This window comes from Tenrec ecaudatus, chromosome 7, assembly GCF_050624435.1.
Source record: "Tenrec ecaudatus isolate mTenEca1 chromosome 7, mTenEca1.hap1, whole genome shotgun sequence".
NCBI classification, from domain to species: domain Eukaryota; kingdom Metazoa; phylum Chordata; class Mammalia; order Afrosoricida; family Tenrecidae; genus Tenrec; species Tenrec ecaudatus.
In genome coordinates this window covers 155,918,576-155,933,913 of record NC_134536.1, presented here as the reverse complement: position 1 = coordinate 155,933,913, position 15,338 = coordinate 155,918,576, and the positions used below count along the sequence as shown (strand labels likewise).

Below are 15,338 nucleotides of genomic sequence, written 5' to 3'. Positions count from 1 at the left end.
TCAGGACCAGCAAACAGTAAGGCCACAGCCGTTGATCTCAGCCAGCAACCAGGGCTCTCTGCAGTTTTCAGCCCCTCAGCCACATGGTAACTAGCCTCTCTCTGGATCAGAGCCTCGCAGCCGCATGGTCCCTTGGCCTTGGCCTTGGCCTTTCACTCTGTCCCACAATCCCATCATCTCTAGCCAGTTGAGAAAAAAGGTCCTCATGGTCTCCACAATCTTCCTCAGCTTCTCTGCGCCACAGTCTCTGACGGATCTGGTATTACTGGCCTCCCCCACTTCAGACAGAGATCTTGCATGTGCTCTTGCAAGATCCTGGGGTCGCTGCTGCTTCAAAGATGACCCACTCAACTTTATAGCCAGGAGGATGGTAATGAAAACTGACCAGTCCTCCCCCTTACTACTCCACATGCCCTGTGTGTGTAGTCCCGCCCAATCATTTGGTACGACTTGGACTTGGGTAGAAGAGCCATAATAAGAAATTTCAGTCCACTACACTACTTCACCAAAAAGCAAGCCCACTGCCATCAGGTGGATTCAGACTCAGCAGTGGCTCCTGTCTTAAGAGCCCAGTGCCTAACCCACAGCACCACCAGGCTCCTTCCACTAATAGCATCGGGATTTTAATCTTGCCCAACAACTTCCTTAATCGTTGTCACCACTTTTCCTCAAATGAAGGAGGTGTCAAGCGAGAATTAAGGAAGTAAATTTTCTAATGGTAACTGAACTTATTGGGTGGTTAAAACAATAGTCATAGGCCCTGGAATAATACCACCTCAGTTTACATCCTTTCTAATTGTGTCATTTAGGAAAAGTTATACTTAATGCTGCTAGTTTTGATTTCTTCATCAGAAAATTAGAGTATGTATCTCATCGCCTGACTAAGAAATAAATGGAATAATCCATATAGACATACATAGTCAGTATGTAAGCTAGACGATATAGTTATGATTAAGACATACTGTGTATGATAATAAACGGGTATAAAGATTGACAGAAAAGTAGGGAAATTCAGAAATTGATATGCTATATGTTGCTCATTTTCATTATACTTTTAATATCCTTAGCAAATTTCATGTCTATTTTTAATGTTTAATAGTATCTTTCAGAGTTTTGTTTTCTATGTTCAGCTCCTCTTAACATGATTGCACCATTGAATTGTATGATAGATGAATTATGTGCCAAAAAAGGTTGTATTTCCTGTGTGTATATTGAAGACTATCAGTGAAGTTTGATTTAAATTTTAATAATTAAGACAGGAAATAAATGAATAATTATGTAACATATATCTAGGATCAATTACAGTATGCTAATGTGGTTTGTAAAATAAGGACTAGACTTAGAGTTAGGACCAGCCCTTATTTTCAGAATGGTACACCCAATTGCAAGATAGATGTCACTTAAAAAACAAACAAACAACTATTTTACAGGTGTAATTAATTAAATTAATTGAGCCAGAGATTAAAAATGCTTAATTGTCCACCTTTGTTTTGATTACACTTTTTCCACCTTATTTTTATCTGCTCTAGGTTCTCTATTCGTATTCAATAGGTTTTGTGTACATTTTATTAGGATTGACATGCACTAGTGGATTACGCCCTGCAGTAACATTTTGTTCAAAGGTAAGCACTAATCACTTTTTTTTAAATAAACATCTTTTATTAAGTAGTGTTCCTAATTCCTCGTGTTCAAAAGGCTATTTTTGTTGTAAGTTGATAACTCCTTTAATATATGTAGATCAGAAATACATTAAAAATGAAATGACCTATACTTAAATTTATTTTACCCTCTTAAGTTAATTTATAAACTATTCATAATGTACAAGTTGGGGATTCTTAATTTAATCTTTTTCTACTAAATAAGAATCCTTGCTTGACTGTATTGTTGAACAGCTTATTATTGCCCAAGAAGTTGATTAAAATCTGTAGTTTTATTTGTAATACCTCAGGGTTTGTTTTGCAGATTTTGCAACTAAAAGGTTTTTATGTTTTTATGATTTGATGCAGAATCCAGTTCGGACCTACAGTTATGCTTTCCTTTTTTCCCTCACGGGGTATTTTGGAATCTCCTTTGTTCTGGCTCTGATAAAAATGTTTGGAGCGCTTCTTGCTGTAACAGGTAAGAGTGATTTTTTTTGCTAGGATATGAAGTATCACTTACATGTTTCTCTGAAGTTCTTTTCCAAAATATAATGGCAACATCTATGCATTATTCAGAAGTGTCATATTCTGCCAAGTTATTTTTTGGCTAATGGTATCTCTTTAAAATTCTAACAAAAATTGGGTTTGACTTTAGTTCTTTGTTTTAATGGTTAATTTTAAAATTAAATGTGTACTTCTATTTAGTATGCTAAACACTAAACGTATGCTATAAAAGTATACTGATAATGTACTATTTGATTCTCAATAGTAACATTAAAATAAAGTGATATGAAAAAGTATGATGGATAGATACCTTAAGAGAAAAATACAGCCTTAGTTTAATCTTACTGTGTAGCTTGTAATTCCCATTTTGTTGTGTTGAAAGTATGAACCATTTTTTAAACAAAACATTCTTGTATAACTACTTGATTAGCCTCTCATTCTCCCTGCACTTCTTGTGTACTTGTTCTGTGCAGGGACTTTTGCAAGGCACTTTGGTGCAATGAAAATGTTCTGTGCTCAGCCTTAGAGATACATGCAGTCTTACTGGGGGAAACGGGAAACAGTGTGCTACCCTTTGACAGATATGCCAGGACTCTCCCTGCGGGGAGAACCCCAAGGCCCAGCTTGGGGAGCAGGTGTCCTGACAGGAAGACTGCAGCAGTGGGTATCAGAGCATGTGGTACTCAGCCAGCCTGCCTGTACGGACCTGTGCCTGGAGAGTCAGCCTGAGGCTTTCGTTCTCTCTTGAAGGGAAATAGGATGAGATTCAGGGTTCTTTATTCGAGAACTCCAATGGAGACCTCTGTTGAACTCTACAGAATTCACTTATATAGTACATACGTAGGTTAATAATTTCCCAGATTTGAATTTGTCATGGTTTGAGGGGAATACCACAATCTAAGTAAGTGAAATAAATATATTTTTCTTAATAAAAGCATATTTACTTCCTAGCTTTCTCTTTTATTTGCTCATTTGTGACTCTGCTTTTTTAAAGTTTGTATCCCTAATGGCAATAAACTCAAAAAATCTCACTGCCATTGAGTCAATGCTGACTCATAGTGACCCCCCTGTAACTGTTTATGGGAGTAGAGAGCCCAGTCTTTCTCACAAGGAGCTGCTGGTGGGTTCAAACTGCCGACCATGCAGATTGCAGCTCAACGAGTAACCTTTTTACCATCAGAGCTTCTTCCTTAATGGGATTAGGGGGCTTTAATTAGAGATCAAGCCATTTCAGCCTTTTAAGTCAGCTCATGCTATCAAGTAAAAATGCACATTCGTACACATGATGTCTACAGTGCTTATGATATTGTGATGTTCAGAGGGGGCCTTAAGTCAGTCAATAATACATATTTACTTAGTCCTGTGAATTAATATAGAAGCCCTGGTGTCCCGCTGTTTAAGTGCTTGGGTGCTAACCAAAAGGCCAGTGGTTCCAACCCATGATATGCTCGGTAGGAGAAAGATGTGGCAATCTGATGTAGTAAAGATTACAGCCTTGGAAACCCTGTGGGACAACATTGGGTTTGGTCGTGGTGGTGAGGAGGCCTGGTGGTGCAGTGGGTTAAGTGTTGTACTGCTAACTGGCATGTCTTCCATTGGAACCCACTACGCACTCCCCACTACGCACTCGCCTGCTCCCATAAAGATTTATACCCTTGGAAGCCCTGTGGGGCTATTCTACTCTGTCCTGCAGGGGTCACTGTTAGTCAGCGTCAACTTGACAGTAACAAGTTTGATATGGCGTTGGTGGGTAAGGTAAAGAAATGTAAGCTAGAGTCCTTGTCCTGAAGGTACAGACAGATTCACTTCTACCTCACATAAAAGAAATCTGGCAGTGATAAATAACAGCAGTAATAATAACTACTTACTACCTGTAGAATGTTTATTTTGTACTAGATGTCATCCAACCACCTATCCCATTTTATAGATGGGTAAACTGAGATACAGTGAGTTTGAGCGTGCTAGCCAGTCATCAACCAACTCCTCAGTGGCAAGGCCCAGATGGAAGCCAAGGCAGTTTGGTTGTAGACTTGTATTCGGAATCCCGTGGTCCATGCCTCCTGGCTGCTGTGGTGATAACTAGTCTCGGGATCCAGGCTGTCTTCTCGCTGCTCAGCTTTAGTCCTTGTGTTGCCCATGGTCCACAGTGCTGGAGATCCAGAGAGCAGGTCCTCCTAGGATGGAATGAGAGAAGGTGAAGGGCACGGCTCTACCTGTAGGCCACAGGTAAGGCTGCCTCCTGGAAAGCACGCCAACGCATCACATGAGGATGCGGAGGCTGGACGGCATGCTGAAAGTCGAGGTCCTTTTACTGAAGGGATAGTTACTGGTGGCACAGAGGGTTACATGTTGAGCTGCTAACCTCAAGGTCAGCCGTCAAACCGACCACCGGTTCCCAAGGGAGAAAGAGGAGCCTTTCTGCTCCCATGCAGGTTTAGAAATACACGGGGACAATTCTCCTCTGTCCTGTAGTGTGGCTGTGTCCACATGAACTCACTGGCAGTGGGGTTTGGGTTTTTTTACTCAAGCAAGTAGAGAAGGCGATACTGGTAATCAGACTGTGGCAGGTTTCCAAAACACCTTTGTGTGTTGGTCATGCGCTGGTACTGTTTGTTGCCCTCCGGTCAGTCCCTTGCGTGCCCAGTAGCAGTGTGCGCCACAGGACTTCCCGGGCTGTTCCCTGTGAGAAGGAGGTTCTCGGGCAGGTTGTTGCACAGTGCCCGCGGATGGGTTTGAACAGCTCACCTTCGGGCGTAGCAGTCCAGTGCTTAACCATTTGTATCATCCAGGGACTCTGTGCATTGAGTGTTAAATGCCAGGAACAAGAGAAATCATGGGATATAAGAATGAATATGTCAAGGAAGCAAGTAAATTACAGTAGTGCAAAAACAGCAAATTGTAACACAAGAGCTCTGAAGGAGATACAGACAGAACTCCATTCTCCGGGACTGAGGAGGAGGTTTCAGGCACACGACGCCAGGGATGTCCTGGCTGGAAGGTGAGCTAAAGCTTAGTGATATCAAGGTGATACTGAGAGACTAGTCAGTAGACAGATACTTAAGATTATAAATACTACTCCGTTTGAACTAGACAATCACAGTAAGATATTAGTCTACCTTAGATTATTTTTTAAGAATAACCCCTGCTCCACCTCATCATTTCCTTCTCTGGAAAGCCACACTGTTCCTGGCTTCTCAGGCTAAGTAAGCCTCTGCAAGGGATGGCATGCGTGCCTCGTACCCTGGCTTCTCAGTGGTACTTTCCCGTTTGTTATTACTTCCTGGCTCTCCCTACTAGACTGTTCAGCCCGCCGTCGCAGCAGGGATACTGCCTTTCCTTTGCTAGCCATGGTTTCCTTGGCACCGCTCATAGGCCCTAGCACATCGTAAGGTCTGTAAATACTTAGTGAATATGTGCGTTACGAAATGTTACTAAATTATACACGTATTCTAAACCAAACTTTTTCCCCCATACAGTGACAACAGGAAGAAAAGCAATGACCATTGTACTTTCATTTATATTCTTTGCTAAACCATTCTCATTTCAGTAAGTACTTTTTAATTCAGTAACGTTTTTTTTCCAATTACTGTCTTTACATTCCTCTTAATAGACTTTACTTCACAGGCTAGACACACCACATACCTACCGCATAAATGGACATACCTCAAATAGATTTCCTCTAAATAGACTTGCTTCAATTTTTATGCTTTTCCCTTTTTTCAGTAAATCTATTAATTTTTAATTTTACAAATACTATGTTCTTTTTTCTGTTCCTGTTATGCTTTATGAAGAATCCATGACCCATATCTTCTCATTTGCTTGCTGCTATTTTAGAAATGTATACAATTTTCTATTTTAAATTTATCATTTTGTCCACTTAAATTGCCTTAACCAGAGCCCAATTCAAATGTGATCATATTGCTTATCTCAGTGAACTTGAACTATGTATACACAGCCGAGATTAAGAGGCTGTTCCTTGTCCTAGTACACATATGTAACTGTAAATAAAGCAAAACTCAGACATATGGGTTCAATTCCAGCCCCCACACCCCAATAAAGTGAGTATTGCGATAAAATGAGTGACACAACATTTTTTTGGTCCCCTAGTGCATATAAAAATTGTGTTTCCGGTATATTGTAGTCTGTGGCATGTACAACAGCATGATCATTTTTTTAATTGTGAGAATAGCCAAAATGTAATGCAGACGTATAGTGAGTGCTTGCTGTTGGCAAAATGGCACCATTAAATCTTGCTTGAAGCGGGTACAAGAAACCTTCAATTAGTAAAAAAATGCGCTGTCTGTGAAGGGCAATGAAACAAAGGACAATCGCACTGTGTGCCTGTATACAGGCGGCTGTGCTTTCTCGCCCACAGACAAAAAAGGATCCAAGCAACCACTGGCCTATGAAATCTGACTTAGGGACGCCTTGTACTTGCCCTTTAACATGGTGTGTAACTGCCCTCGAGACTGAACTAGCCCCTGCTCAGAACAAATTCATCTTCCCAATCACCTCCACTCGCCGCCTGTGCAGCTTTAAAATCATTGGAAAGACTTCAGCCTTCTCTTGTGCAAAATCCTAAGCAAAAACCCACTGAGGTTAAGTGGATTCTAACTCACAGTGACCTAAGAGAGAGTGGAATTGCCCCATAGGGTTCCTTTCCAAGGCTGTAAATCAAGCTGACCGACACACCTGTCTCCCCTGGAACAGCTGGTGGATTTGAATAGCTGGCGTTTTGTTTCAGAGCTGAGTGATTTAACCACTGTGCCACCAGGGCTCCTTGCTTGGCGCTGAAGGGGAAACAAAAGCCTTATTCGCCTGTTCTGATGGAACTACAAATTCAGCTGTGAGACACACTTAGGACTGGACCTCATTCGTAACCCAGGGTCTGCCTATCGGTGACAATACATGCTTCTGATAATAATTAGCTTATATTCTACTGCTTTTCACACAGGAATTGAGATATTTGGTAAGGTGTTTATCAAGTACTGCCTTAATAAATTGTTTATTTTGACTTTCAGTATAGGCTGGCATTTAAATGCATATTGGTCAGGAATTGAGAAGATTCAAACCTAGAAATCACAAAGTGTGTGAATTTAAATATGATCAGCATAAATTTCTAGTCATGTCTTATTAGTTTACTGTGTGTTTTCTGTAAATTGAGCCTTTCTTTCTGCATGTATTAGGCTTACATTATTCTACAGAAATGGCTTTGCTTTTTTAGGGATGGGTTTTTATCCCTTCACTTTCTCCATTACTGGGATGACAGCTGATTGGCATTTCCAAGCTGGCCAGTGGTAAATTTACATAGTCAATGTTTTAAGTATACTCATTAGTCTTTGGCTTGAGGACGGACCCCTAATCTGTTTATCTACAAAGTGAAAATGACCTACTTTTTTTTCCAAACCTTGTGTGTATATATATACATGTATTTATGAATACACACACACACACACACAACAGGTATGAAATCTTATCTCATCCAAGACACTATTTTTATTTTAGTACTATTGTAGGCCTCCACAATAGCAAGGGTTTATTTTTTATTATAGAATGATTATAATTTGTAGCAAAATTATGTAATTAACAAATTATTACCACAATAGTAATAATTTTCCCTTACTTCTTTCCTTCAGGTATGTATGGTCTGGTTTATTAGTTGTCCTTGGTATATTTCTCAATGTCTACAGCAAAAATATGGACAAAATAAGGTTACCATTACTACAAAGTCAGACAAACAAATCAGTGGATGAAAGAAAATCACGGACGTTGGCACAAACTGTATAGGCAATGAGTGATCCGTACTGTTGCAACCAGAATCTTACGGGAACAATCCATGAATCAACTTTCCAGAGGGACTCTTGTGAAGACCAAAGCACCGGAAAGCATGCTGGCTGTGCCGGCTTAGCTTATCTCAGCTTCGGTCGGCAGCGATGCTCTGATTGGACAGCCACTGTTCTCCATTTGTGTTTGATCTGAGCAGCCCGTCAGTTGAGTTTCCTTGGGAATGTGGCCTGCATCCAGCTTCTGTGGATATCCTGGCAAAGCGTGTTCTCAGACCGATATCCAGCCCTTCATCTTCTGACCTCTGCTTCTTGGGATGGGAGCAAGCAGCCTGCCATCTGACCTGCAGTTTTGAAAACCCGTCACTGCCTACAGCCCCGTGAATCAACAGCCTGTGGTCTGATTGGCTGATTTGGGGTTTATCAGCCCTTGCAACCAGTTAGGAGAAGCCGCCAGCCTGACGCCTGACCCATGGAGTTGGGATTTGCCAGCCTCCACAGTTTTGTGAGCCATCCCCTTGAGAGAACACATAGTCTCACTCTCCTCTGTTTGTACACATTTATATCCCTCACTGCTTTTGTTCCTCTAGAGAACCCAGCTTTTGATAATCTCCTTAAATGTGGTGGAAATTTTGTGCTGTCAGCCTTTTTTCCAGGACTTTGTGACTGGCCTTGGAAGCCACTAAGAAAGCCACTGTCTAGCACACACTTTAAGAATAAAATGTCAATATGAAGGACCGACATCCTTAGATGTTTAATGAGAGTTTTTATTGAAAATGGACCATGTTGCAAGTCTAATTGTATATCAATATGACATACCAAAGAAACCGGTACATAGTAACATTATTTTTTCTTCATTCCATGTTGGTGGTGATATTTAGATTGATTCTCTGTTATAAGAGTAAAATGATGATTTAGAGTCTGGAGAGAATAGCATTCAATATAAATAAAATTTAAACTGATTTTTTTAAAGAATGTGTTAGCATAATTATGTAGAGGGAAGTGAAAGATACAAGAAAGCTACATATATTTTCCTCATCATTTAAATGTATTCTTTGGATAAAACGTGCTTAAAGTCTTCTGTCGGATGTGGGCTGTGGGCAATATATAATCAGTCATTGCACTACATCATGTAAGGATATCTCATAAGAATGTGCTAGATTTTTTAATTGATGTGGAAATATTTGATGTTGTAAAATTGTTTATAAAATAATGAAATTATCATAGTCTTATTTCTCCAAGGAGTGAAATTTAATCTGAAAGCTTAAAAATGGAGGATACATTTAAGACACACGAGTAAATACAGTAAATGCGAACATCCACTTGCCCAGTTTTGTGTCTAAAATGCTACAGATTTTGGCCCTCTTTTTCCCCCCTTTTAAAAATTTTAATAAATCTTTTTATTGGGGGCTCTTAAAACTCGTATAACAACCCATATATCAATTGTATCAAGCACATTTGTACATATGCTGCTATCAACATTTCCAAACATTTTCTTTTTACCTGAGCCCTTGGTATCAGCTCCTCTCTTTTTCCCCTCTGTCCCCCACCCTCCCACTCTTTTTAATCCTTGATAATTTACAAATTATTTTTATTTTTCATATTTTACACCATCCCCTGTCTCCCTTCACCCATGTTTCTGTTGTTCATCCCCCCGGTTGGGGGTGGGGTGCAGGTGGTAGTTGTGATTTGATCATTGTGATCAGTTCCCCTTTCTCCCCCCTCTCCCCGACCATCCCCTTACCCTCTTAGTGTCTTTACTCATTATTGGCCCTAAGGAATTTATCTGTCCTGAATTCTGTGTGGGGAGCTCTTACCTGTACCAGTGTACATGCTATAGCCAGATTGTGAGATAGAACTTGGGTCATGATAGTGGGGAGGAGGAAGCACTAAAGAGCTAGAGGATGTTGTGTGTTCCATCATTGCTATGCTGTGCCCTGGCTGACCCGCCCTTTCCTTGTGACCCTTCTGTGAGGGATTGTTCAGTTGTTTGCAGATCCACTTTGGGTCTCCATTCCAACCCCCCCTCATTCGAATCTAAATGGTTTTGTTTGGGATCTTCTGATACCTGATCCCATCCACGCCTTGTGATCACAAGGTGGTTGGTGTGCTCCTTCCATGTGGGTTTTGTTGCTTTCTGCCAGATGGCTGTTTGTCTAACTATAAGCTTTTAAGACCCCAGACACAGCCGGGCACCATCAGTTTTCTTTACATTAGCTTATGCACCTATTTACAACATTAGCTTATGTAATCTTGTTGGAAAGATGAGCACCACAGAATTGGCCTCTTTCTTAACAGTGATTGTTGGAATGTTTCTGTGTATTTTTAAGTGATAGTACTAAGTTCCAGTATAAGTAATATTTGTTAAAATAACTTTAAAATCGCATTCTTAACCATTCCAAAGATAAAAGGAAGAAGTTATTTTCCCAGTCTTTGATACAGCCTTATCATTCTGACTTATGAAAGGATAGTTTTCTGACTCTTTACCACTGTCTGCTTTTACCAACTCCTCACCCAACTCCGTCCCTCATGACAGTTCAGCACTGTTTAAAAATCTCTGTTTGCCAGTGAGGAAGTAGTCCAAAGGCCATGTTATTACCTTCTGCAGAAGGAGATTCTAGCACCACATCTGCCCAAGGACAAAGAGGTCAGACCAACCTCCACCCTCCATCCTTCTTCATCCTTTCATGACACTGTACCTCCCTTGGCGCTCTATTTCCTACTGGGTTCAGTTAACCATTGCAATGACCAGGCAGAACTTATAGACAGTACGCCTAATTACAAAGGCTGATTAGGGAAGTTTACACATCATAAGTCAAGATCAGAGAATATTCCGAATTCATGTCTGCAGTGCCTCTTTTCAGCCATGTTGGCAGGCATGTCTCTGGTCCTTTACCTCTCAGTCATGTGGTCCCTTGGCTTCTGCCCTGCTCAGTAAGTTGTCACAAGGCTCCTTTAGTACTCTGATCAATGGCCACAGGTCACCCCATTCTGCAAGCCAGCCTCTTGCCCAAAGGCTTTGCTCAGCTTTATTATTCGGTGGGGCTGGGCACCTCAGGCTCTCAGTTTCCCTTGCCACCTGGCCACACAGTGATAGGGCAGCACTTCCAGTTCTGGTTCTTTGTTGCTGCTCATGGGTCTCTCTCTCTCTCCTGTGATGGCTCAGTTTGTACACACAGGAATGACAGAACTGACCAGAGACTCCACACACTCCTCCCGAGTCATTTGAGGGGAGTTACAAAGCCTGGACAGAAGAGCCATACCAAGACATTTCACCTCACTGTAGTCAGTCTCTTTTTTAAAAATCTGCCATTACATAAAGGTAAATTTCACCTTATTTTATCCATGGGGCAGTCTTGAGCAAATACTCCAAAGTACTAATTTTGGGAGTAAACTGTAAAAAACATTGGCATGCTTTGTGCTAGATGTGATCATTATAATTTCTTTCAAAAGCATTACTTTATCTTAGCAGCCAAAAGAAATAATAAAAAGAATCGTTACAATAGCTAATCTATAAGTGCCTATTATGTGCCAGACACTATTATCAGTGCCTGACATGATGAACTTTGCTGATCTCTCTTCACCTCTCTGAGGGTAATTAGGACTAGCCTCATTTACAGATTAAGTTGTGCCCAGGACTTTCAGGTGACTTCTCCTTGCTTAGCAAGCGCGTATCAGAGCTGTCTGCCAAGCTGTATCAGTTCTAGGTCTGTTTTCCTGATCTCTGTCTTGCGTCTCTAAGTAGGCATGATTGCTTAGGCCCACATTCTTTGTCAGGCAGTGGTTCAGTACCATGTTAGAGACGTACAGGCTTAACCATTACGAACTGCTACGGGACAGCACTGGGCTCCAGACCCTTTTCCATCCTATTCCAGAGCCCACTTCCTGCCCCATGTGCCTCGCTGTGAACCAGTCAGTGCCACCATAATTCAAATAAGTCAGCGTGTTTCGGTTAAAAAAGGGACACTAAGGAGCAGACAAGAATTTTATTGGATCGCTGATTAAATTCAGATACTTCTCTTCCTTTTAAGCTTTTGCACAGTGTGCAAATAAAAATTGCTTCTTCAGCTTGGTTCACGTTAGGCACCTTTGCTGTAATAAGTGCTAAATTAATATTTATGTTGCGAGAGAATGATCTGCACAGAATGCCATTAGACCATGAAGATGCTATATAGGTGATACTTTGCCAGTGTGTGTCCTTTTTGGCGTATTCTGAATTCAAACTCAACCGCCAGTGAGTTGATGCCGACTTGTAGCGACCATATACGACAGGGTAGAACTTTCCCCTGGGAGTTTCCAAGAGATTTTTTGCAGGAGCAGAAAGTTCTGTCCTTCCCCCACAGAACAGCTAATGGTTTCGATCTGCTGACCTTGCGTTTTATTAGCCCAATATGTAACCGCTACACTACCAGGCCTCCTTTTTTGCATAGTCGTGAAACAAAATGACACAGCCGAAGAATCCAGCCAACTCTGGTAGATCACTATTCCCAATGAGGCCAGAATTCTCAATAAGACTTTATGCTTGTCGATAATTGTTATTAAATAGTAACATTCTCTAGGCTGTGACCCTTGAATTTGCCCAAGAAATTCTTAATTTTTAACCCACTCAATTCTTCCTTGGTCAGAACACTGAATCCTAATAAAATATGAACTAATAATGAACAAATAATACTACTTAGCACAATGACAAATTTACGCATTACACTATTCTATTTGCTCTTAGCAGGCAAGGTAGCATTCTGAAACCTATGTGTTTCCTATCCACACGACCAGTTCTCTCTTATCATGTGTTTGAGCATCTATATTTTCTATTTCCCTTGTCCTGGCTTTTCATTTGTTTCTACTGGGTGTCTTTGTGCTTGCCCATTGAGCCAACCTCCTTAACCTTCGTACCAAGTATAGCATCCTTGACTTACCTACTCTTTATCAGCATCTGTTGTGAGCCAGGCATTGTGCTACATTTGAGGAATGTCAAGGCTAATAATATTCAACCCTGGTCTTAAGGAATTCCCAGGCTAGAGAAAATTTGCTCTCATTGCTGTATAAATACAGAAACAGTGCCGGTTCTCTTCTAGTTGTAAGTTATCTTATTAGCCTTAGATTTTCTAAATAATCTTTACCCACAGTGGCACGGTTTGCACAACTGTAATGTGCATAGAAAGCCCCTGAGGGCCTTGCGAGAACATTTTCCTTCAGTGTAGGGTTTGATAGGAGCTTGGGATTCTGCTCCACCCATCGCCCAGGGGCCGCTGCTGTTGCTGCAGGAGTTCTATGAATGGCACTTGAGTGACCAGCTTGTTGGTGTAAAAACCTTCAGATGTGTATGGTTTTTTTAAAAAAATTTAACCATATTTTTATAAGGATTTAATACAGAACACAAAGAACTCATAACTCCACAAAAACGTCAATGTAATAAAGTTAGCAAAGTACTTAAATACACATTCATCCATGAAGACATAAAAAAGGTCAATATCCACAAGATGTTCCGCAGCATTTTCATTAGACAGGTATAACACATCACTTGAGCCTCACCAAGATAGCTCTTATCAGAAAGACAGACAGTAACACATGTTGGAAAGCGTGTGGAGAACTTAGAAACCACATCCGCTGGTTAAGGGAATGTAACATGTTTTAAGTCGCTGCTGTGTTTATCCAAAACGCAAATGTAGACTGTGTCCCAGCAGTTACAATTCGGAAACACTTGGAAGCAGGTACGCTCACAGATATTTACACATCGGTGTACATTGCAGCACTGCTCCTAATAACCAGTAGGCGGAAAACAACCAAATGCAATAAAATAACCATGAGCAATTTTTTAAGAAGTTATAAAACTTCATGCAATCATTCTTTCTCATATACTATAGCAAGTTCTCATAGAAGTTATATAAGAAAATCTTGTCAATCTATTATATGTGAGATTTTATTCCTTGTATAGATGTTGTTTTCCTCCACAAAACAACTTACCAATAAAAAGAAAGTAAAAAGTACTGATACTTTGAAAATCACAAAATAAAAGAATTACATGGCAGAATTTGGAGCAGATCGGAGTGTTTCTTTGCTATCTTTACCCAAGTTTCATTGATTTAAAATTCACGTATATTTCCAGTTAATTTGCTTTTTAAAGAATTGTAAAAGCATCACCATCTGCTCCAATGCACCACCCCCTTCCTGTATTCATTATTTGCTCAGTTCCCCTCCACCTCTATGCATCTGCTCTTTCTGTGCTCATAAACTGGAAAACAGAAAGAATAAAAAGCAAAACTGAAAAAGTCAGGAGAAAGAAAATATCCCCAACAATATCAGCATATGCCAGAGAGAAGCATTGTGTCAGAACAAGCGAGAAATATTTAAGCTAGAACCAATGGAGGACGGTTCAAGAAAGAGGGCCATTGACTAGGAATCAGACTATCCTGCAGTTCTATCCATCATAAGTTTACAATAATACCTGTCTGAGTTTAAAGCAGTTCATGTCCCATGACTGTGGCCAGAGTCTCGATCCAGATAGGTACTCTGCAGGTGGGCCTCCCACTGGTCTTCCCAGCCTTCTACAAATTGAGTGTTCACATGTTAAGCTCGGATGCTTTTCTCTTTGTCTTATTCGGATTTTGTTATTTGCCATCTTTGGATCACATAGGCTGGTGTGCTTCTTCCATGTGCACTTAGTTGATGCCTCTCTTAGATGGCTGCTTGTTTGGATGAAAACCTTTACGACCCCAGACACCATTCCAATTGATAGCTGAGCACCATCTGCTTTCTTCACCACACTTGGCTGTAGCACCCATATCTCCTAGGTTCACTTCATTGAAGGCATGTATTGAGCAGGGCCATCATGTAAGAACTAACTATTCTTGCATTGAGACTAGAATTGAGTAGGAGCCCGGAATCCATTCAGGTGGGTGTTGTTGTTTTTCCCTCTTTAAGTGCATCTTAAATTATCTGAATAATTTTTTCCCTGGTTTCATTCTGTTTGATTTTCAGACTTCCCATTCTGTTTTGTGCCTTGGAGAGTTCCTGGTATACATGAAGAGAATTCTTTAATAAAGGATGTTTGAAAGATTTAATATTCATCCCTTTCTCCCTAAATGTTACCTTTTTAAAAAAAATCTTCACAGAAGTACAATTAAACCCATAATGCCCTACCGGTCACGGTGTGTTATTTTAATTTCATGGCATGTAGTTAGAATGCTTTTTATAGCGTTTTGTGGTGATGCTTGTGGAAAACGTTCGCTTGAGTGGTCGCTGCTCCAGAAGCAACTGTGTAAGCGCTGAGGGAGGTAAAAAGGAGCCCTGGTGACAGTAGGTAAGGACTCCAATGCTGATTCAAGGGCATTGACTTGAACTGCCAGCTACTCCAGGAGAAAAGGTGGCAGTCTGCCTCTGTAACCATTACAGCCTCAAAACCCCTGTGGGG

At 40.7% G+C, this 15,338-nt stretch overlaps 1 protein-coding gene across 6 annotated transcripts in view; it reads left to right on the top strand.

Moving 5' to 3' along the window:
- The window catches only part of SLC35B3 (solute carrier family 35 member B3), a 34,548-nt gene extending 19,480 nt beyond the window's left edge, over nucleotides 1-15,068 (top strand). Inside the window, exons 7-11 of one of the 6 annotated variants that reach the window (XR_012785406.1) lie at nucleotides 1,530-1,622; nucleotides 2,007-2,118; nucleotides 4,934-5,142; nucleotides 5,621-5,690; nucleotides 7,781-7,814. Coding sequence is in view for 5 of the 6 variants with exons in the window: in XM_075555286.1 (XP_075411401.1) it covers nucleotides 1,530-1,622; nucleotides 2,007-2,118; nucleotides 5,621-5,690; nucleotides 7,781-7,931 (426 nt within the window). In the remaining variant the exon portion in view is untranslated. Of the gene's footprint in view, nucleotides 1-1,529; nucleotides 1,623-2,006; nucleotides 2,119-4,933; nucleotides 5,143-5,620; nucleotides 5,691-7,780 lie in introns of all 6 variants that reach the window. The other 5 variants (XM_075555286.1, XM_075555288.1, XM_075555285.1 and 2 more) reach the window with 5 other exon arrangements.
- Nucleotides 15,069-15,338: the final 270 nt, after the last annotated feature.